Consider the following 24,491-nt stretch of genomic DNA (forward strand, 5'->3'; position numbering starts at 1 on the left):
GATATGCCATTGATATATGTATGTATTTATGTATATATATGTATATTTATGTATGTATGTATGAGGAAGAAAAAATGCAGTTTAAAAGAGGAGATGTAGATTGGTTTCTTGGGGTAGGATGCAGGAAAAGTTTGTTGCTACATACATACATACACACATGTATATATAGGATGTGTAAAAAGTTTATCGCTATATATACAGGCGCAGGAGTGGCTGTGTGGTAAGTAGCTTCCTTACCAACCACATGGTTCCGGGTTCAGTCCCACTTCGTGGCATCTTGGGCAAGTGTCTTCTACTATAGCCTCGGGCCAACCAAAGCCTTGTGAGTGGATTTGGTAGACGGAAACTGAAACAAGCCCATCGTATATATATATATATATATATATATATATATATATATATATATATATATGTATGTATGTATGTATATGTTTGTGTGTCTGTGTTTGTACCCCCAGCATCGCTTGACAACCAATGCTGGTGTGTTTACAACCCCGTAACTTAGCGGTTCGGCAAGACAGACCGATAGAATAAGTACTAGGCTTACAAAGAATAAGTCCTGGGGTTGATTTGCTCGACTAAAGGTGGTGCTCCAGCATGGCCGCAGTCAAATGACTGAAACAAATAAAAGAAAAGAAAAAAAAAGAAAAAATATAGATATACATATTATATCATCATCATCATCGTCGTTTAACATCCGCTTTCCATGCTGGCATGGGTTGGACGGTTTGACTGAGGACTAATGAGTGAGAAGGATGCACTAGGCTCAATCTGATCTGGCAAAGTTTCTACAGCTATAGTTTCTATATATATATATATATATATATGTATGTATATATATATATATATATATATATATATGTATGTATGTATATATATATATATATATATATATATATATATATATATATATATATATATATATATATATATATATGTATGTATATATATATAAATATATATATATATATATATATATTTATATATATATATATATATAAATATATATATATATATATATATATGTATGTATATATATATGTATATATATATATGTATATATATATATATATATATATATATATATATATATATATATATATATATATATATATATATATATATATATATATATATATATATATTTATATATATATTTATATATATATATATATATAAATATATGTACTTCCGGTTTCGTAGTGTTAAGACGTGTTTTTCCCTGTCTCTCGAAGCAATCAACAGGTATCTTTCCATATCGAAGATAAATATTCGCTGAAACCGACACAAAACTCGGTACCTGTTTGTTTAACGACGGTCCTGCATTATAACCGTTGAAAAAGAAACTAAATAGTATATATACAACGCACATTAATGTGAGTGAACCAAAGCGAACAACCATCTTCGAAGAAACCACGCACGTGGTGAGAGGTTATAAAGATAGAAATCTGAGCTAAGTTTTATTCTTTATTTCTAAGTTTTATTCAATATTCTATTCTCTTTCCAAAAACAATTTACGACAAAATAATTTATTTCTTAACATACTGTAATTTGTCTCACAGAATAGTTTAGTTTTGTTTTTGTTTATTTACGATAAAATTTACTTACGATAAAATCGTTTCTTCTTAGTTTATTTACATACTAAGTTTGTTTGTTAACATACTGTAATCTCTCTCACGGAATAGGTCTTGTTTATTTACGATAAAATTTATTTACGATAAAATCGTTCTTCTTAGTTTATTTAAAGTATTAAAAGTTTTCACTCAATTTCCCTTATAGTCACCTCGTTTTAACACTCTTAATCAAAATCTCTATTCTACTCTTATCCCATCTTCTCTCCCCCACTTTTTCTCTCTTAGTTTCTCTGTTTCTCACCCTCTCTCTCTGTTCTCCGTGATATATATATATTTCCCGTTTTTCATTTTCTTCTCATTTTCATTTTGTCTTGTTTGTTTCTCTCTCTCGAGTTATCTTCTCTCCCTCATATATACGTGCATACATATATATATATATATATATATATATATATATATATATATATATATATATATATATATGTGTGTGTGTGTGTATGTGTATGTGTGTATATATTTTCATTATTCTTTTGATTTTCATTTTGTCTTGCCTCGTTTTGTTTGTTTCTCTCTTGAGTTATCTTCTCTCTCTCTCTCTCATACATCTCTATTCCTATCACATCCTCTCTTTCTCTCTCTCTATCTATCTCGTACTCTGTACGCACTCTCTACTCGCTCTACTTCGTATTCTCCCTTCTCTCTTTATACTCTTCTTTCTTTCTAGTACTATTTCTATATTCTTTAAGATAACCTCTCTCTCTCAAATATCGTGCACCATGGATACCAGAGGACGAGACTTTGTACAGCGCCAAGTTGAGGCCAACAAGAAGATGAAGATGCGCCGAAACTGGCAGCTGGAAGAAGTTCGTCTTCTTGTTCACGCATGGAACCTGGCCAAAGGATCACCAGCAAATGATCTAATAGCCGAAAGCCTGGATAGGTACAATTTCCACAGGTCAATGGCTCAAATTGATCGAAAGAAACTGGAGCTCATTCGCTCCTACGAGCTCGTGAAACCGCACCTTGACCTCCTAGAAGGCATTATGAGAAACACGGACACAAAAATGGACAGTGAAGACCCTGCACACTGTGCTCAGGCTCAGGAGGACCAAACGGATCACCACGACAAGGCAGATGCCACCAGTGCTGTAGCCACTGACGAGGGATGCAATGACCATGGTGAATACAGTCAACGCTGCACCACAAACGACAAAGACAGGAGAACAGACAAGAAGACGGTAAACATAAACACAAACAGGCTTCAAGCCCAAACACGTCACACAGAGAAAAAGAAAAAGAAACAGATCTGTAAATTCTACCTAAATGGTACCTGCTGGCACGGGGAAAAGGGACGAAACTGCAAATTTGCCCATCCCAAACACCACCAGCTAAACAAGGTAGATAACCACTTACAACAAAATAAGCAGGAGCGCAGAAAAGGGAGACCAGAAAGCTTAAATCTACGTACACATAATCCACCGAATACCAACAGGACTCACAAAGAGAGAAGTCCGTATATTCCTTCTGCTCCCAAAAAAAGGCTATATGCAGAGGCTGTACGAACTGCAGTAGCTGAGCAGCAAGCTTTTTTAAGCTTGGCCCAGAAAATGGTACAACAGTTAACGTGGATGCAGAGGGTACAGAGTCAACGCCACACGAACCATTGTCCAAGACCACCACAGATGATGGATCAGGGATGGCCACCGCTAACACCAGGAACCCCTGCACAGATATCACACCCATATTCCTACTGAATATCCGGGGCCTATTACGAACAGGCGGCAAAGACAAGTTCTTATACTTGAAAGACCTAGTAACATGCAATCAAGCAATATGCATGGTGCTTACCGAAACGCATCTAACACCTAATATAGCAGATGCGGAGATAAATATACCAGAGTATGCCGTACTCCGAACAGACAGAAGGGATAGAAGTCATGGGGGAGTTGCAATGTACATCCGAGAAGATGTCACACCCCTACTACTACTATCACACTCAAACTCTGTATGTGATACTTTAATAGTACACATAAAACAAATTGATGTAGTTGTATGCTCAACATACCGTCCACCAAATACCGCAAAGCAGGAAGGTAAATTTGAGGACAGCCTCAGACGCATAGAAGAGGTCCTGACAAATCTGGACCAACACATCAATATACTTTTCCTAGGCGACTTTAACCTCCCAAATGTTAAATGGCCTGAAGGTCACATCCTCTCTGGGATGTCACTGCATGAACAAAGCCAGGCAAAATCATTGTTAGAACTATCCGACATGCTGTTCATGGAACAAGTGATACTCCAACCAACCAGGGGAAGCAATATTTTGGATCTCTGCTTCACAAACAATGTGAGCCTAATCCATAATGTGAAAATAACGCCCACATCTCTCTCAGATCATAACATTATAGAATTAACTATGTATGGTCCTAGACAACCCACTGACACCCACCCCACCAGGAGGACTCAAGCAATATCCAACCTGAATTTCCACAGGGCGGACTGGAAGTCAATTCGCAGAGAGTTTCGAAATCAAAACTGGCATGACAGCCTTTCTATACAAGACAATGACCTCAAACTAAGTCATTTTATGTCAACCATACAAGACATATGCACCAAATACGTGCCATATAGAAAGACCAGCAAACATGCCAATAGAATTCCTAGAGACAGGAAAATCCTTATGAGACACAGAACAAAGGTCTCAAACCAGTTAAATAGAGAACTGGAGGATAGGAAAAGGGCTAAATTAAAACTAACACTATTAGAAATAGAAAACAAAATTAAACTCTCCCATGAAAAGGAGAGAGCAGAGAAGGAGAAGAGAGCAGTAGAAAGCATAAAAACAAACCCCAAGGCTTTCTATAGATTTGCAAAGGAGACTGCTACGGTACAGTATAAGATAGGACCCCTATTCCTGCCTAATGGCTCACTGACTGCAGATCCCACATGGATAAGTGAAGTGCTCAGTACGCAATTCAAGAGTGTCTTCACTTCTCCTCTGAGTCACATGCAGATAAAGAACCCAGCTGATTTCTTTGACAATAGCACTCAGCAGAAAAAGACTGCATCCATTACCTACATCGACATTGAGGAGGAAGATGTGATAGCTGCCATAAATGAAATGTGCTCAAATTCGGCAACTGGCCCCGATGGTTTCCCAGCTGTCCTCTTAAAGTCCTGTAAACAAGAATTAGCAGGACCACTCCGGATACTCTTCCAGCGTTTCCTTGCAAATGGTAAACTTCCCAAAAAGCTGAAGGAAGGCACCATATGTCCTATCCATAAAGGTGGAAGCAGAGCAGAGGCTGGGAACTACAGGCCCATCTCTCTGACTTCACATATTAGCAAAGTCATGGAACGAATTGTCAGAAAGAGATTGATTGCGTTCCTAGAAGAAAATGACTTGCTGAATGAGACCCAGCATGGTTTCCGTCCAGGTAGAAGCTGCCTCACGCAGCTCTTGCAGCATTATGACTGGGTCCTGAAGCAGCTACTTGACCATTCAAATGTTGATGTGATATATCTCGACTTTGCAAAAGCCTTTGACAAAGTTGATCATGGCTTGATATGTCACAAGCTGCGAAACCTTGGCATAGCTGGTAAATTAGGAGAGTGGCTGCATGACTTCCTGAATGGTAGAAGTCAGACAGTTGCAGCCAATGGAGAACTATCTAGGGAAACACAAATATTGAGCGGTGTTCCACAAGGAACTGTTCTGGGACCACTACTGTTCATAGTGGCCCTTCTGGACATGCCCACGGTCACTCGGAGAGCCACTGTCACTAGCTATGCTGATGACACAAAGATATCTCAGGCAATAAAGAATCCTGATGATATTGTAAGCCTGCAGAATGACCTAAATGCAATATATGAGTGGGCAGAGCGAAATAATATGCAGTTCAATGCAAAAAAATTTCAAGTACTGCGCTACAAGATCACAAGCACCTCCCAACTGGCATACACAGGGCCTGGAGGTACTGCAGTCCCAGAACCACAAACAGTAAGAGATCTGGGTATCAACATGTGTAGTGATGCATCATTTCACATGCACATTGTCAAGTTGACAGCAAAGTGCAGACAACTGGTAGGGTGGATACTGAGGACATTCCGTACAAGGGATCAAAAAGTCATGTTGACTCTATGGAAGACATTTGTTCTGAGCCGCCTAGACTATTGCTCTCAGTTGTGGTCACCACACAGTGTTAAGCGGACAGCAGAACTCGAGGCAATTCAGCGGCACTATACAAAAAAGATCGCCACAGTCCAACAGATGAACTACAGGGAGCGACTGAAGGCACTAGGTCTCTACTCCCTGGAGCGCAGGCGGGAGAGATATGTAATAATATACATATGGAAAATACTGGAAGGACTGGTGCCAAACTTTGGCATCAAGTACTACAGGAATGCTCGCACGGGTCGCCACTGCATGGTGCCAAAGGTACCGTCCACTGCATCTCACATAAGAACGAGATACTGCAGCAGCCTCGGTTTCAGAGGACCTCAGCTCTTCAATGCCCTGCCAAAACATTTGAGAGACATGTAAGACATGGATACGGAGGTCTTCAAGACAAAACTTGACACGTTCCTCTCCACGGTACCAGACGAACCAATGGCTCGTAATGAGACGCAGTTTAGGGCAGCTATGTCAAATTCTCTTATACAGCAGATGTGCCATCAAAACTCTTGATTGGACCATGTCAGGTTGGGGAGAAGAGCCATGCGAGGAATGTGAAAATCACGGTGGTGCACCAGCATGACCGCAGCCACTTGGCTGAAACACATAAATAAATAAATAAATAAATATATGTATTTATATATATATATATATAAATATATATATATATGTATATATATGTATATATATATATATATATATGTATATATATATATATATATATATATATATATATATATATATATTTATATATATATATATGTATGTATATATATATATATATATATATATATATATATATATATATATGTATGTATATATATATATATATATATATATATATATATATATATATATATATATATATATATATATATATATATTTATATATATATATATAAATATATATATATATGTATGTGTATATATATATATATATATATATATATATATATATATATATATATATATATATACATATACATATATATATATATATATATATATATATATATATATATATATATATATATATACATATGTATGTGTGTGTATGCATCCATACTCTCTTTTACTCTCTCTTTTACTCTTTTACTTGTTTCAGTCATTTGACTGCAGCCATGCTGGAGCACCGCCTTTAGTCGAGCAAATCGACCCCAGGACTTATTCTTTGGAAGCCTAGTACTCATTCTATCGGTCTCTTTTGCTGAACCGCTAAGTTACGGGGACGTAAGCACACCAGCATCGGTTGTCAAGTGATGTTGGGGGGGGGCAAACGCAGGCACACAAACATATACATATATATATATATATATATATATATATATATATATATATATATATATATATACGACGAGCTTCTTTCAGTTTCCATCTACCAAATCCACTCACAAGGCTTTGGTCAGACCGAGGCTATAGTATAAGACACTTGCCCAAGGTGCCAAGCAGTGGGACTGAACCCGGAACCATGTGGTTGGTAAGCAAGCTACTTACCACACAGCCACTCCTGCACCTATTGTATGTATATAATATTTTTTTTTTCTACATATAGCAATAAACTTTTCACACATCCTACCTCCAAGAAACCAAACTACATCTCTTTTAAACTGCATCTTTCCCTTCGTCACATTTCCTCTTCAATATTTCCCATCCTTGCTCTCACTGCCTTTCTCACTGTATCGTTGCTTTCCCCCACCACATCTTTATACCCAGGTTTTCACCAGTCACTTCAATCTCCACTCTCTAATCGTGGCTTCTTGGCAATACCTGGACATGTATATTATGACCTCCGTCCCTTGAGGGCAAGCCCTAGCAATTGCCACCGTTTATCTCTCTCTTCCTTACTCTACCGTTCCATCTATGCTCTGATCACTGTTACTTGTGAGTATACCCTGGCACTTCACCATCATCTCTCTCCTGCTCTCCCTTGCTCTTTTGTTGTTTCCCATTCTCTCTCTCTCTCTCTCTCTCTCTCTATCTCTCTCTCTCTCTCTCCTCTCGAAATCGAACCGAATCCGATGACTGGCACCCATGCCAACCTCTCCTTCATTGGACACTAAACTCTGCTTGTGAAGACCTGTTGGGGCAAGTGAAATCGAAATCGTAATTGAACCATATTCGATGACCGGCACCTGTGCCAGTGGAGCACTAACAGCACCGTCCGAGCGTGATTATTGCCAGAGCAGCTGTCTGGCTTCTGTGCTGGTGGCATGTAAACAGCACCAGCGTCATTGTTACCAACGTCACCTTCCTGGCACTTGTGCCAGTGGCCTGTGAAAAGACATTCGAGCGGATCGTTGCCAGTGCCGATGGACTGGCTCCTGTGAAGGTGACATGTAAATTACACCATTTCGAGCGTGGCCATCGCCAGTACCCGCCTGACTGGCTCTTGTGCCGGTGGCACGTAAAAGCACCCACTACACTCTCGGAGTGGTTGGCGTTAGGAAGGGCATCCAGCTGTAGAAACTCTGCCAAATCAGATTGGGGCCTGGTGTCGCCTCCTGGTCCACCAGTCCTCAGTCAAATCGTCCAACTCATGCTAGTATGGAAAGCAGACATTAAACGACGTTAGTGATGATGATGATGATGAGGTATATATAGTAGTAAATCTACCCATCTACGAAGGAGGCATAAAATGAGGGTGGGAATTGCAAAATATGTAAATGGACTTGAAAGATTACTGGGTGTGGTCTTGGAGAAATGACATTATTGTTAGTGATACAGCATTTTATTGCAGCTATATGACATGTGTTTGTGACTGAGTGACATGTGATGATGATTCACTTCTGAACCGAAATAGCTTCCCAGCCTCTGTATCATGAATGGTTATGTGAACTACTCCTAACGAAAACCAGACCTTCTTTTGACTACTACATATTAAGTATTCTTTTCTACTCTAGGCACAAGGCCCAAAATTTGTGGGGGTGGGGACCAGTCGATTAGATCGACTCCAGTATGCAACTGGTACTTAATTTATTGACTCCAAAAGGACGAAAAGCAAAGTCGACCTCGGCAGAATTTGAACTCAGAACGTAAAGACAGACGAAATACAGCTAAGCATTTCACCCGGCACACTGACAACCCAGCCAGCTCGTCGCCTAATTACAGAATATTATTAAGAAAGGAATGTTAATTAGATATACTTTTATTTTAGTTGTTTACACTATTTTACGCTTGTTTATAATCTTATACATCCAAAGTTTACAAATTTCTTTATGTAAGTTATGAATCACATTGCTTTTGATAATATCAATGATTACAAAACTTCTAGATGTATTTATCTCTCGTTTGTATGTTATTTGCACCGTTGGTGACGTCCTCTGCCCATATATGCATGTTTATGTATATATATAATATAATATTATTTATTTATTTAATTGAACACGACACATCTATTTCCAAGTAAGTTTATCTTCACCTATATATATATATATATATATATATATATATATATATATAGACACCCCTTACAACCTATGTGGCTGTAGAGACAGGAATAAATGTAATTTCTCCAATAGATGCAAGACAGATAATATAGTTTACCAATGTGACGTACAAACAGCCACATTAAATCCTACATTGGGTCCACGAAAAACCATATACGTCTTAGATATAATGAGCACCTATCAAGTTTTAAAAACAGAAATAAGGCAAATTCAACAGGGCTTAGTAGGTATATCTGGGAACTAAACGACAATAAGATAGAATATAAACTAAAGTGGCACATACTAAAAGTAGCTAATTCCTATACCCAACTAACAGACGCTGTCAGCTCTGTTTAACCGAGTGCCTTGAGATCCTAACGGCTAAGAATGACCTATTAAACAGGAGATATGAATCTAGTCTAATCTGCCTTCACGCTACTAAATACTCATTCTCCAAGTATAATTAAATATATAATACATTACACCTCCTAAGCTAAACTAAATAAGCATAAAAGAACTTTCCCTCTAAGTATTATTAATTATAAGTAGATACGAATAAGACCAGAGTTAGCTCCCTTGCTCCCTTTTCATCTAAATTTAAGGTTGCTTCCCTGCACTAACACCGCCGGTGCTATAAATATACGACGGATCCCTCAATCATAAAATCACGTGGAGATGCATTTGATTAAAACCGGAATAATGAACTTAAATAGCACCCATCCTACATCCCCTTACAGGAAGACCAACACAACTTCAACTAAAACATAAGGCTTTCTTTACCTATCGATATTATTACACCACCATATACATTAATATACCCACCAATCACTTCTCCTACATCCCTCGCACAACGAACTCTTAACATACTCCTCAACATTCTGATGAGATCTGCCAAACCATTGGCTAGATTGAAACGTACGTAAATGACTATTACATAACATTCACAATGACTCACTACATAACCCCAACCTCCACAATGACTCATTACATAACCTCCACGCAATAAAACAACGGCTAACTAGCCCAACAGAATTGCTTCTTCTTGTATTTGTTGCTCCTTTCTCCACATAAATATATATATATATACATATCATCATCATCTTTTAACATCCGTTGTCCATGCTGGCATGGGTTGGATGATTTGACCAGCTAAGGGGCTGCACCAGATTCCAGTCTGATTTGGTATGGTTTCTACAGCTAGATGCCCTTCCTAACATCAACCGCTCTGAACAAAACTGGTCTACCAATCTCTTTATGCAAGATATTGATATAAAGTTGCAGCGCTTTATGATAGTCATGCACAACATATACAGTAAGTTTGCTCCAGAGAGATTGCCAAACCAACAGGAAAATATAACTCCCATGGTCAGAAGTATTCTAATGAGACGACAAGCAAAAATCTCAAATTGTCTAAATGGGTCACCAAAGGATAATAAACGATCCCATCTCAAAAAGACATTGCTTGAAGTTGAAAATGAACTCAACAGTCCCATGAAAAGGAGAGGACAGAAAAAAAGGCTGGGCCATCAAAAATATTAAATCAAACCAGGATCAACCAGGTATCGTCGTCGCCTTTTCGTTGTTGATCGGTGAGCGGAATGAGGGACACGGTCACAAGGGCGGAACGCCGCGACGTCGCCCACCACCGTCACTGCGCGAGAAAAACGAGATATGCAAAAGAGTCTGCTTCAGTATGGTACAAGATAGGGCTGTTGTCCAATGAAAATGGCTCCCCAACTACATCTCAAACCAGAGGATCAGTGAAATACTGAATATGTAATACAAGAGTATTTCCACCACTCCATTGAGGCACTTGCAAGTTGCTACGCCTGATGAGTTCTCTGGTACCATAGCTCTACACAAAGAAATGGCAATTATTGCTATATATCTTGGTGTTGGATATATATTTTAACGAAGCCAGGGAAAAGAAAGTTTTCACGTAACACACTACGATTACTGTTACATGAGGTTGTAGCATGGCGTCAAATTCATAACAGCCAGCAATATGATGTAATGTCGTATTGCCGAGGAAATATGATTGTCGTTTTCCCATTGGTTGAAATAACTGTTCATATTTGAATTCTGAGAATTAGTAAAAGAATATTTTTATGAAATATTCTTGAAAGTCAAGTTGAGCAGTTATAAAAACCCTGGATTTTGGGGAAAACTTTAGTGTCTGTGGTTGTCTAAATTAATCCACGTCATTCAAATCCAGAGTAATGGTTGTTACCATGAGAAATATTCTTTAAAAGTCCGACACCTATTTTGCTTGTCATGTTTCAATAGTTAAGCCTAGAATTAGTTAGAAAAACTATATATGTAATAATGTATATAAATAAAATATATAAAATGATATTTCATCTTTCTTCAATTCTTCCCAACCTGTTTAACATATTTAATTCTGTTTAATAATCTGTAACGTTTTTTTTTATAGCGGTACGTAATAAGGACACGATCTTCAACATACATTTTCATAAGACATATAGGTGTACATTAGCGTCTGTACAAGACTTACACTAACATGACGTACATTTTAACTTGAGAGATAATACTTATTGATATCCTTTACAAGTTAAGCGACGGCTTTATCAATATCAACTTTCACTCAAGACAATTAAAATATACACTCATAAGTGTGTGTAAAATAAGCAGTCTTAAAATAACAATTATTTCAACTACTATAAATGTTGTAGAAAAACTGGTGACTACTAATAAAAACCATTATAAGGTTAAACACTCTCTGCCAACGGCTCGTAGTGAACTGCTTACCCCTTATTGCTCACAGTTCTGTTTTATAGCAATGTGTCAGTTCACTTTTAGTCACATGGGGGTGGTTGGAATCCTTCCACAACATATTCATAGCATCAAAATAGAGGAAACAGATGTAATATTAGCCGTTGATGAAATGAGCTCAAGCTCAGCCACAGGCCCTGATAGATTTCCAGCAATCCTCTTAAAGAAAAGCAAAGGGGCTTTAGCAAGTCCACTTCAGATTCTCTTCCAGAGCTTCCTCGAAACTGAGAGACTTCTCAAAAAGTTAAAGGCGTAGGAGTGGCTGTGTGGTAAGTAGCTTGCTTACCAGCCACATGGTCCCGAGTTCAGTCCCACTGCATGGCATCTTGAGCAAGTGTCTTCTACTATAGCCTCGGACCGACCAAAGCCTTGTGAGTGGATTTGGTAGACGGAAACTGAAAAAAGCCCATCGTATATATGTATATATATATGTATGTATGTATGTGTTTGTGTGTCTGTGTTTGTCCCCCCCAACATCGCTTGACAACTGATGCTGGTGTGTTTACGTCCCCGTAACTTAGCAGTTCGGCAAAAGAGACTGATAGAATAAGTACTAGGCTTCTAAAGAATAAGTCCTGGGGTCGATTTGCTCGACTAAAGGTGGTGCTCCAGCATGGCCACAGTCAAAAGACTGAAACAAGTAAAAGAGTAAAAGAGTAAAGAGAATGCCTAATATGCCCTATCGATAAGGGAGGTAACAGAGCAGTTGCTAAAAATTATAGACCTGTCTCTCTAATCTCATATCAGCAGTCATGGAACGCATTGTCAGGAAGAGACTCACTGCATTCCTCGAAGATAATGACTCACTTCCTGGCACTCATCAGGAAGAAGCTGCCTTACATAGGTTTTGCAGCGCTCTGACTGAGTATTGAAGCAATTAATGAATCACTCAAATGTGGATGTGATATATTTTGACTTTGTAAAGACCTTTGATAAGGTTCATCATGGGATGATATGTCACAAACTATAGAGAGTCAGTATAGCTGGGAAACTTGGAGAGTGGTTGCATGACTTCTTAAAAGACTGAAGCCAGGCTGTGGCAGCCAATGGGGCCCTCTCCAGGAAGGCAGTAATAGAGAGTTGGGGCCGCTGCTGCTCATGGTGGCTCTTTCAGGCATGCCATCAGTTACGCACAACGCCATACTTACTAGCTATGCTGATGACACAAAAGTAGTACAAGCAGTCAAGGAACCTTCTGAAGCTTATCTTCTACAGAAAGACCTAGATGCCATATATAAATGGCCTGAGGAAAACAACATGCAATTCAATGCTGGCAAATTCCAAGCCCTCCCCTACCAGTTAATTGGTGCTTAGAAACCGCAACGATACTTTGAAGGAAAAGGAGTGGCAATCCTAGAATCACATACTGTGTGTCATCTCAGGATTGACATGAGCAATGATGCCTCATTTCATATGCATATCACCAAGTGATATGCATGTGCGCATGCGAATGATTGGGTGTATTTTGGGAACGTACAGAACAAAAGACTAGAAACTATGCTGGTTCTATGGAGGACATTTGTCCTTAGCCGTCTGGACTATTGCTCTCAACTGTGGTCACCCTACAGTGTCAGGTTAATAACAAAACTTGAGGCAATTCAGCGATGTTACACATGGAAGATTGCATCAATGGAACAGCTGAACTACTAGGAGAGACTGAAAGAGCTACAACTCTACTCCTTGGAGCAAAGACGGGAGAGGTGTGCAGGGATATATGTACAGAAGATCTTGGAGGGGCTGGCACAGAACTTCGGAACTGATAGCTATACCAGACACCAAACTGGACGTCTCTGCACTGTTCCCAGCTATCTCATTTAGAGTCAGGACCATGTACTGTAACAGCATAAGATCCAAGGGTCTGCAGCTATTTAATACTTTGCCAAAACATCCGAGGGATTTTCATGGAGTGGGTGGGGAGTAGATATTTTCAAGAAACAACTAGACCTCCCGCAATCCAAGGTCCCAGATAAACCAATATCAAAGCAGGAGACTCAAAAGAGGGTAGCAGTGTTGAACTCCCTCCATCTCCAAAAGTTAATCACATAAGATTGTCTATTGAAAAGCTGATTATATAGGTGGTGCCCCAGCATGGCCACAGCCTTAGGGCTGAAATGTATATCCAATTAAATATAATTGATAATGTAGAATTGAACAAAAATTCAACTAGAAATAGAGGAAATATAGCATCATATGAAAGAGTAAATAGTAATAAAAAAACTCAGTAGAAACTAATTTGATTTTAATTTGTTGTTGTTTGTTCCTTCTCAAGTCACGCCTGGCTCATAAGGGCCGGTTTCATTGGCATATAATTTCCCCACCTGGACGGGACGCCGATCCATCACAAGTGAGCTGCTAGATGCAGGAGGAAAGAGTGAGAGAAAGTTGTGGCAAAAGAGTCAGCAGAAGTTCAAGCCACGTGGAACTTAGGTGTTTCGCTCATATACACACACATCGCTCGGTCTGAGATTCGAACCCGTGATCCCTCGCCCGTGAGTCCACTGCTTTAACCACTAGACCATGTGCCTCCACGATTTTACCATGAATGACCAAAATAATACTCAGTCCGACAACAATATAAAAAATTATCTCTGCAATTATTCTAAACGGAACTTATGTTATGTGAATAGTGAATCATCATCATCGTTTAACATCCGCTTTCCATGCTAGCATGGGTTGGACGATTTGACTGAGGACTGGTGAACCAAATGGCTACACCAGGTTCCAATCTGATTTGGCAGAGTTTCTACAGCTGGATGCCCTTCCTAACGCCAACCACTCCGAGAGTGTAGTGGGTGCTTTTAACATGCCACCGGCACGAAGGCCACTCAGGCGGTACTGGCAACAGCCACACTCAAATGATGTCTTTTACGTGCCACCTGCACAGGAGCCTGTCCAGCAGCACTGGCGATGATCTCGCTCAAATGTTTTTTCACGTGCCACCGGCACAAGTGCCAGTAAGGCGACGCTGGTAACGATCATGCTCAAATGGTGCTCTTTACATGCCACTGGCACGGAAGCCAGACATGAAACTAAAAATCTAATACAGTTCTATATTCAAGAGATGAGGAATTACATGCATTATTTACATTTGACAGATATTTGTCCTCATCTTGTTTGTTGCTAACACAATGTTTTGGCTGATATACCCTCCAGCCTTCATCAGATGTCTTGGGGAAATTTTGAACCTGAGTTCTCATTCCTAAGGTATTTTTCGATGTTGTTGTTATTATTATTATTATTATTATTATTATTATTATTATTATTATTATTATTATTATTATTATTATTGAGTGAGAGAGCAGTACATGCCATCAAAGTGACACTGGGGTAAAATATACGAAGCCCAATATACCCATCATGACTACCCATCTGATAAGGGTACACCAGGCACATGCATCATAACCATATGTGCGTGACATGGTGATCTCATATCAAGAGAAACAGCGCATGACCTCGCAGGTGGGGGGCCCAGTTAGAATTTTTTTCAGGTCGAGTAGCCCATCCCGCTCAAAAGGTCCCTGAATAAGGTTTGTTTAAGGATGTCGAGCAAAACACCCATGTTTCCAAAGGTGAATTATTCAAACCCCAAAGAACTCCTCTCAACACATGGCTATGATGCTCTCCCACTACTTCTGCTCATGATCAGAGATGCACATATCATCAGCCACCAAGGGACATGCTCAACTGGTTAAGGTCAAACAACTGACAAGCAAATCTGTGGTATTAAGCAGAATATTTGCTGTAGCCCATCTTTTATACCCAGACAAAACAATGTACCTGATAACACTTCCAATCAATTAAGATCAGAAGCCATGAGAGCCACTGCCTGGTAGTGCATCAGGGCATTTATTATTATTATTATTATTATTATTATTATTATTATTATTTTATGTTTGACTTTTGTTTTGCATTTGTACAAGTTGGATCCAAGTCTCACCCAGAGACCTCAAGAGAAAACAAGTTAGAAGTTTATCTAGGTGTTATGCCTAGGGTACCATATATTTGGATTTGTACAGTTTTGTTCAAGTGAATGTTTAAGAAACCATAAGAAAATTATGTGTTTGCTTTAAAATTTGAGATCACATAGACAGTATTTTACGTAGGATATGGGCAGTTCCCATGAGCACTAACTTTTGAACTTCAGCCATTTTGGGGTTTCCTGGTATCTGAGCTAGATAGTAATCAGCCCGTTTCGCTGTCATTCCCAGGGCACCTATGACAATAGGTATTGTTTTCGTCTTCAGATTCCACATTTTGCTAATTTCTATTTCAAGATCTTTATATTTGATCAGTTTTTGGTAGGTCTTGACAGATACGTTTATATTGATTGGGACAGTCATATCAATGAGGAGGCATGATTTTTGTCTGAAGTCTTTCAGTATGATGTCTGGCCTATTTGCGTCTATCTTTCTGTCAGTTTGAATGGTGAAGTTCCAGAGGAGTGCAATGTGATCATTTTCAAGTACTGGGGGTGGTTTGTGTTCCCACCAGTTTTTATCATGGGGCAAGTCCAGGTTTTTGCATATTACCCAGTGAATATATTGTGCAGCTCTATCATGCCTGTTGAGATACTCTGTAGGCGCAAGCAGACTGCACATGGAGACAACATGATCGATGGTCTCATTTTGTTGTTGGCATATACGACATAATGGGGAGCTGCCGTTCTTTAATATATTGGCCTGGTAGTTCTTTGTAGGTAGGCATTGATCTTGGGCTGCTATGATAAACCCCTCTGTTTCTGATTTCAAGCCAGAGGCCATTAACCATTGGTGGGTAAGGGCTTTGTCAATATCTGCATTATTCACTCTCTTTGGGTATTTGCCATTGAGAGGTTTTCCATGCCATTTTTCAGTCATAATATCTAAGGCAGCAATTTTTGCACGGGTTTTCAAGCGCTTAGCTTTTTCTGCAGGTGTTTCTAGTTCGTCTAATTCTTGAATTTGTTGCAATTGGAATTCACTTAGATAGTCCTTTGCCTGTTTTGTTACTGAGTAAGATGCTTTCTTGCTTTCATGTTTTAAGACAAGTTTTAGCATCCAGCTCTCAGAGTTTTTCAGATAGGTGTCCAGGCCAATTGTGGCTACCTTCATTGATAATGCCAGCTGTAGAAATCCTCGGCCTCCCTCTTTTCTTGGCAGATAAAGACGTTCTATATCTGCCTTAGGGTGGTGCATTCTATGCATTGTCAACAGTTTTCGTATTTTTCTCTCAACATTACATATTTCAGTAATTGACCAGTTAACGATATTGAAACTGTAAGTCACGACTGGTATGGCTAGAGCATTGATCGCTTCGATCCTGTTTCTCGCGTTCAGCTCTGTCTTCAGTATTGCTCTCACCCTGCGATAACATTCTCTTCTGATCCTTTCCCTCATCACTGAGTGCTTGATATTGTCCCCTTCAATTACCCCTAGGTATTTATTATTATTATTATTGTTATTATTATTATTATTATTATTATTATTATTATTATTATTATTATTATTATTATTATTATTATTATCATTATTATTATTATTCAGGTCACTGCCTGGAATCAAACTCAGAATCTTGGAGTTAGTAGCCCGAGCTCTTAATCACTACGCTATATGCCCGAGGGCAGATGAAGGCTGGAGGGGATATCAGCCAAAACGTTGTGTTAAGAACAAACAAGATGAGGACAAATGTCCATCAAATGTAAATAATATAAAAATCTAATATATAAATGTAAAACTACATCTGTGGGAAATGAATACTTTTACATTAGTGTGAATGCATTAATTTCTAAAGTGAGATTAGCTGATCACTTAAATTCATTTAGAGATAAAAATAAAATATTCCAAACAAGTCTAAGTAAATTAATCTGGTCTATTAAAGACAGAAACAAAGATAGTACGATCAATTGGGAATTCATACAACAAAAACATACAGACCAGGAACTAATAAATGTGACATGTCTATAGAAGAATTTTATCAAATTTTTACACGGCTAATATACTAAATTCTAGGCAGGAACAAGGTTTAAGATACTTTGAATATGAGAAAATTTACCTTTGATCAATATAAATGAGTTATAAACATTTAAACAAAGAAATGTTTTGAAATAACTGGCGATGAGGAATGGAAGTCTGATAATCCCCTCAATACTTGAATTAATTATAGGCTGCGTCTAAATTGATATACAACACCACATCATAGGATGCAAAGAAAATCAGCAAAAAACTTTAAACCGTTAAATCAAAGGATACTGAAGTGAAGACCCTGAAGAAACTGCACCAGTATTATAGTTGGGTTGCCATTGCAATGGTTACTAATCGATGCAGTTGAAACATGTGTAGGTTTCTATTGTATTGATTAATATATTTATATATATATATATATATATATATATATATATATAATAAATTAACTACCAACAAAAATAATTGGTAAGCTAACTCAAAAAACATCACCAAAATAGCAGAAAAAAACGACAGTGAAGATATGTAGGCTCTTCAAGAATCGATCCTTTTGGTTATATTAATAATAATAAAGGAGTTACGACGCAAAAACGTATATATTCAAATGAACATATTTATCTTCTTCAATATATATTTCAGTATAAAGAATTCATTAAGTGACTTAATAAATCAAAATTTCTTTACACATCTTCAGGTATAAATATAACACCAGAAAAACTACATTGTGAAATTTTTTCGCCATGAACGGTTTGTATTTTTAAACCGAATGTAGTTTTTCTGGTGTTATATTTATTCCTGAAGATGTGTAAAGAAATTTTGATTTATTAAGTCGCTTAATGAATTCTTTATACTGAAATATATATTGAAGAAGATAAATATGTTCATTTGAATATATACGTTTTTGCGTCGTAACTCCTTTATTATATATATATATATATATATATATATATATATATATATATATATATATATATATATATATATATATATATATATATATATATATAAATATTAGTTATAGAATATAAAGACTGGGTTAACGACTCAACATATCACACACCCTCAATGACCATATAAATATGTTGTATTTCTTATATAGGTTCATTGAGGGGATGTGATATGTTGAGTCGTTAACCCAGTCTTTTTATTCTATAACTAATATTTTTACTCTTGTCTCAATTATTCTGAGCACTTCTCCTTGCAGCCCTGTATAAAATCTATTGGTTTCCTAATAAGAAGCCATTAATATTATATATATAAATAATACAGAATGGGACAAGAATGCAAAACATCCAGAGAGATAGGTGATACAAGAAAGGGACAAAACATCCAGATAGACAATACAAAGAAAACATGGACAGGTTATTCGGAGTTTTCTTTCCTCAGTCGAGATCCAGATTATCCTTGCAATTTCGTCTGGTTATTCTCGATATTGCTCCAATCTGGCCAGCCCCAAGGAAAAACTAAGCTAAGAGCATTAGATTCCTTGGAAGGAAGCAGCAAATGTATACAAAAACAAGGATGGAAAAAAATCAAACAATGTTACACAAATAGAGTAGGAATAATAACAGGACATAACAACAGATGTCTTTCGACTAAGGATGAATAAAATTAAGCTGGCGTATATGGAAATAAGGCCTTACAGCCAGGATACAAGATTTCACAGGCACAGGGAGGAATAACGATGTTGCAGGCACAACAGCCACCCAAGAAAGAAAGGTCAGAAATTAAAGGTAATGCTAATGCTGCTTCGTAATAACCCTTATTACTATATATATATATATATATATATATATATATATATATATATTGAAGTATTGGGTTATCCCATAAATAATGTGGATTTTTATACCTCTTTTATTTAACAAAATTAATAGAAACAAATTTTGGGGGAGGGGGCCAGTCGATTAGATTGATCCCCAGTACGCAACTGGTACTTTAATTTATTGACCCCAAAAGGATGAAAGGCAAAGTCGACCTCGGCAGAATTTGAACTCAGAACACAAAGACAGACAAAATACCGCTAATCATTTCACCCGGTGTGCTAACGTTTCTTATTTTTTTATTGCCCACAAGGGACTAAACATAGAGGGGACAAAGAAGGACAGACAAAGAGACTAAGTCAATTACATTGACCCCAGTGCATAACTGGTACTTATTTAATCGACCCTGAAAGGATGAAAGGCAAAGTCGACCTTGGCAGAATTTGAACTCAGAACATAACGGCAGACGAAATACTGATAAACATTTCGCATGGCACGCTAACGTTTCTGCCAGCTCGCCACCCTTGTGTGTGTAAATATTGTAAAACTAAAACCACAGTTCATTTTATTTGTTTACTTTAGTGTTTCACAAACCAACGAAAGGGCCCCTCTCTGCATAAGCACTCGACATGCTAGAAATAGCATCCAATTTTCTTCAAATCACTCCAAACCGTCTTGGAAAAGGACATGTGGAGAACATGGTTTTGGGCTCCCTGTTCAGAGGTAAAACACGGGGTGACAATCTTGGGATGCATTTAGTTAGTTATAGGTCTAGTTTAGTTAGTACTAGGCGAAGTAGACTTGTTGTGGCTGTTAAGATAACATGCTTTGATAATCCAACAGGTGTCAATACAAGATAAGTGATGCTTGTTTGAACTCGTATTAACAAAAGAATGCCTAAAATTGTACGGTACATTGATTAATTTAATTATAGAATAATTAAATATTAATTGCTTATAGACCATTGTTTACTGTATTATTAGTGGAGGCGCAATGGCCCAGTGGTTAGGGCAGCGGACTCGCGGTCATAGGATCGCGGTTTCAATTCCCAGACCAGGCGTTGTGAGTGTTTATTGAGCGAAAACACTTAAAGCTCCATGAGGCTCCGGCAGGGGATGGTGGCGAACCCTGCTGTACTCTTTCACCACAACTTTCTCTCACTCTTACTTCCTGTTTCTGTTGTGCCTGTAATTCAAAGGGGTCAGCCTTGTCACACTCTGTGTCACGCTGAATATCCCCGAGAACTACGTTAAGGGTACACGTGTCTGTGGAATGCTCAGCCACTTGCACGTTAATTTCACAAGCAGGCTGTTCCGTTGATCGGATCAAATGGAACCCTCGACGTCGTAAGTGACGGAGTGCCAACATACTGTATTATTACTAACTGTATATAGATTAATATAGAATGATTAAACATGTTGAATTCGTAGAAATAATTCACAGCTAATTCGTTTCAAGACTGTCAAATTTTTAGCATTGATGACAAAGTACGTGAAGATTTGAAAAGTAAAAACAACTTGAGAAGACAAATGTCATAAAAAGAAGTTATTTCAAAAAATGGATCAGAAGCACTCGGATAGCGAGATAAAAATACAGTAATAGCTAAAGTGAAATTATTGCATTAATTGTCATACTTACAAAATATTTAGGTTCAGGACACTTGGCAAAATTGTGAATAAACAGCAGTGTCAGGATAAATGCCATTAAGAATTGTTCCATAGTGACTTTTGGTAATAAATTTAGTCGAGATTGAAATATCGATACTGTAGATAAGAATAACTTCAGTCAGATGATGGTTGAGATAATAACAACATCAGCAACAGTATCATTAAAAGATTATAATTTCCAAATTTTTCTCTGTGCAAACATACCGGATACACAGGGAGTGACAATACATTACATTTGAGAGAATAATTAGTAATTAGTGTTAAATAATTAAAGTTGATAAGAAACAATTAATGTTAGTAGGCGTCATGCTGATGGGATTGTTAGCCTGTCATACTTCAGGAGGCATATATTCCAACTCATTCTGCGTTCAAATCCCGCCCAGATCAATTTTACCTTTCATCGTTTTGTGGTTGATAAAAAAAAATAAATAAACTCCAGCCATGAACTGGAGTCAGTGTAGTTGACTAACTCCTTCCCTTTGAAATTACTGGTCTTCAGTCAAAAGTGGAAGCAATTATTTTGGTATGTATAGGAAACAGTTTGGGTCATGTTTCGGCTTAATTCTGACCTTAGCATCAAAACAGATCTCGTATTTGCTGAAGTAGTGTGGGTGTCAAAAATTAGAACACATTAGAAAGTAAATAACACATGAAAAGCAACAATCAAATTGGTGTTAACTTATTTGATGTAGGGACCATTAAAATAAAACTAGAAATAATTATAATATTTCAATTATAATTTATAAATGCAGGAGACAACAAGTTTCTTTCCTGGTAAAAATATACACTTGTATGTATACGTCTGTTATTTCTGTTTATGAATGACGATGATAAGTTAAATATGATCCTATACTGCCAGCCCCTACCACTAAACTTGGATGAATAAAATCCCATGTTAGTTTTTTATTTTTTTGTAAATGTGAGCTAAAACAACAATTCATACTTTTTTATAATTGTGAAATAAGATTACAATTATTTGAATATATACTTACAAATCTCCTCACTTTTATTATTGTCCCTGTCCATGCTACTTCCACCAATCACGATCCCACCTTTCTGTGCCTTTTGTAATCTCCACCCCATATCTGAGCTAAACCTTAAGTCTTTCATATCTCATCTTTAACACCTCTCCTATCTGCTATAATCTTCAACACCTCATCTCTGCTATTGATGATCCTTCCACCTTTGTTACCCTCACTTACTTTAGCCACCCTTGTGTACCTCTGACCTCCATCTCAGCCACAGTTTATTACCCTTTTTCTCTATTCTCACATCCTGCACACCCTCTCCCTAATTTTTTTATCTATCCACAGATATATGCTACTGTTGCCCTCCACCCTTTATGTGCTGATAATTGTCACCTCCTCCTCCCTCAAACACTTCTATCTCTTCCACCTCCTCCCTTCCATTCTGATATTTACCATCAACTACACCTCCACCCTTCTTCATCACTCAATACATCCACCTCTACCCTCATCTTTAAACATTTGTTACTTTCCTCCCACACCCTTATGAAATTACCCACTCCACTGTCCATATTCTTTCTTATACTCACTTTCATGTACCTTGAGAGTTTGCTCTGACACCTTGTCAACACAATCTCTATCTTCCTTCCAGCTACCTGCACAAAATGTGGGGTAGTCATGTATCTCTTCTATAGCAAGACACCTGTGCTTCATCCTCTATCCTACTTTAGACTCTCTGCATGTAGTAGAAACCTACCCCCCTCTCTACTATGATTCCTTTAAGTCAAGAGTATTTTCTTTGTTACATTGTAACCTCACTTGATCCGATCAACGGAACAGCCTGCTTGTGAAATTAACAGGCAAGTGGCTGAATACTCCACAGACACGTGTTCCCTTAACGTAGTTCTCGGGGGATATTCAGCGTGACACAGAGTGTGGCAAGGCTGACCCTTTGAATTACAGGTACAACAGAAACAGGAAGTAAGAGTGAGAGAAAGTTGTGGTGAAAGAGTACAGCAGGGTTCGCTACCATCCCCTGCCAGAGCCTCGTGGAGCTTTTAGGTGTTTTCGCTCAATAAACACTCACAACGCCCAGTCTGGGAATCGAAACCGCGATCCTATGACCGCGAGTCCGCTGCCCTAACTACTGGGCCATTGTGCTTCCACTAGTAACTTCACTAGTTGTCATGAAAAAAGCAGCCGGGACACATTGCAAAGGGGTTGGCATTATGAAAGGCAGCCAGATGTAAAAACCATGCCAAGGGTAAGATTGGGTGTGATGCAGCTCTACAGCTTGTTGGCCCCTGTCAAACCAGCTAGCCATTGCCAGCATTGGAAAACAGACATTAAATGATGACGGTGACGACGACGGCGACCATGACCACGACCACGACGGAATAAAGATAAAATGGCCCAAAGAAGAATTTCCATTACATGTTTAACAAACAAGAATCATTGTCGACATTGTTGTTGTCGTTTCATGTTCATTTTGCATGCTGACATGAGTTGGACAGTTTCACAGGAGCTGAAAAGCCTGATGATTGCACCAAGCCCCACTTGATACATTGATATGATTTCTACAGCTGGATGCCCTTCCTAATGCCGGTCACTTTACAGAATGTAGTGGGTGCCTCTTACATTACATCAACACTAGTGAGGTTACCAAAGATTAAAGAATAAAGTTCTGAGAAAATGGTAACATCAGTGTTTTGGACGGCAGTGGTTGATACCTGGGTTGTTAGTTGAAAGAAACAGTGACTAATGTATTGGCGAGCTAATGCTTGTAGCATATTAGAAGATGGACGCTTGTGGCTGTAGATCAGAACTATTAGATCTTTGCAAGATGTTCCCAAGGTCTTAATTCATAGAAATTCTCTCGCAAGCAGTGTCTAGGTTATGTGTGCTTCTCATTGTCTTTTCAAATCCAATAACCATTCTGCATTATGCTGTTGACACATTATTAGGAGCCATCACAGCTTGACAGATCTTTCATTTATAAGACATAAATTAGTTATTAGCTATCGTGAATGCATTCATCAATCAGATCTCTAAATTAACAATGTGTTAAGTGTCTCCATTTTATCAACAGAAGTAATAAAATAATAGATTGTTATTTCAGATATTGCGAAGACTTATTGGGGCAAGCGAAAGCGAAATCGGGATGGCACCTGTGCCCAGCGTCGCCTTT

General features: G+C 38.1%; 1 protein-coding gene across 1 annotated transcript in view; it reads right to left on the minus strand.

Moving 5' to 3' along the window:
* Positions 1-21,836, minus strand: part of LOC149130137 (uncharacterized) — a 37,462-nt gene extending 15,626 nt beyond the window's left edge. Inside the window, 1 exon segment of the mRNA XM_089345903.1 lies at positions 21,310-21,836. Within this exon segment, the coding sequence (XP_089202029.1) occupies positions 21,310-21,390 (81 nt within the window). The 5' untranslated portion in view covers positions 21,391-21,836.
* Between the last annotated feature and the right edge of the window lie 2,655 nt (positions 21,837-24,491).

Source organism: Octopus bimaculoides, chromosome 30 (assembly GCF_046866305.1).
Source record: "Octopus bimaculoides isolate indiv1 chromosome 30, ASM4686630v1, whole genome shotgun sequence".
NCBI lineage: Eukaryota > Metazoa > Mollusca > Cephalopoda > Octopoda > Octopodidae > Octopus > Octopus bimaculoides.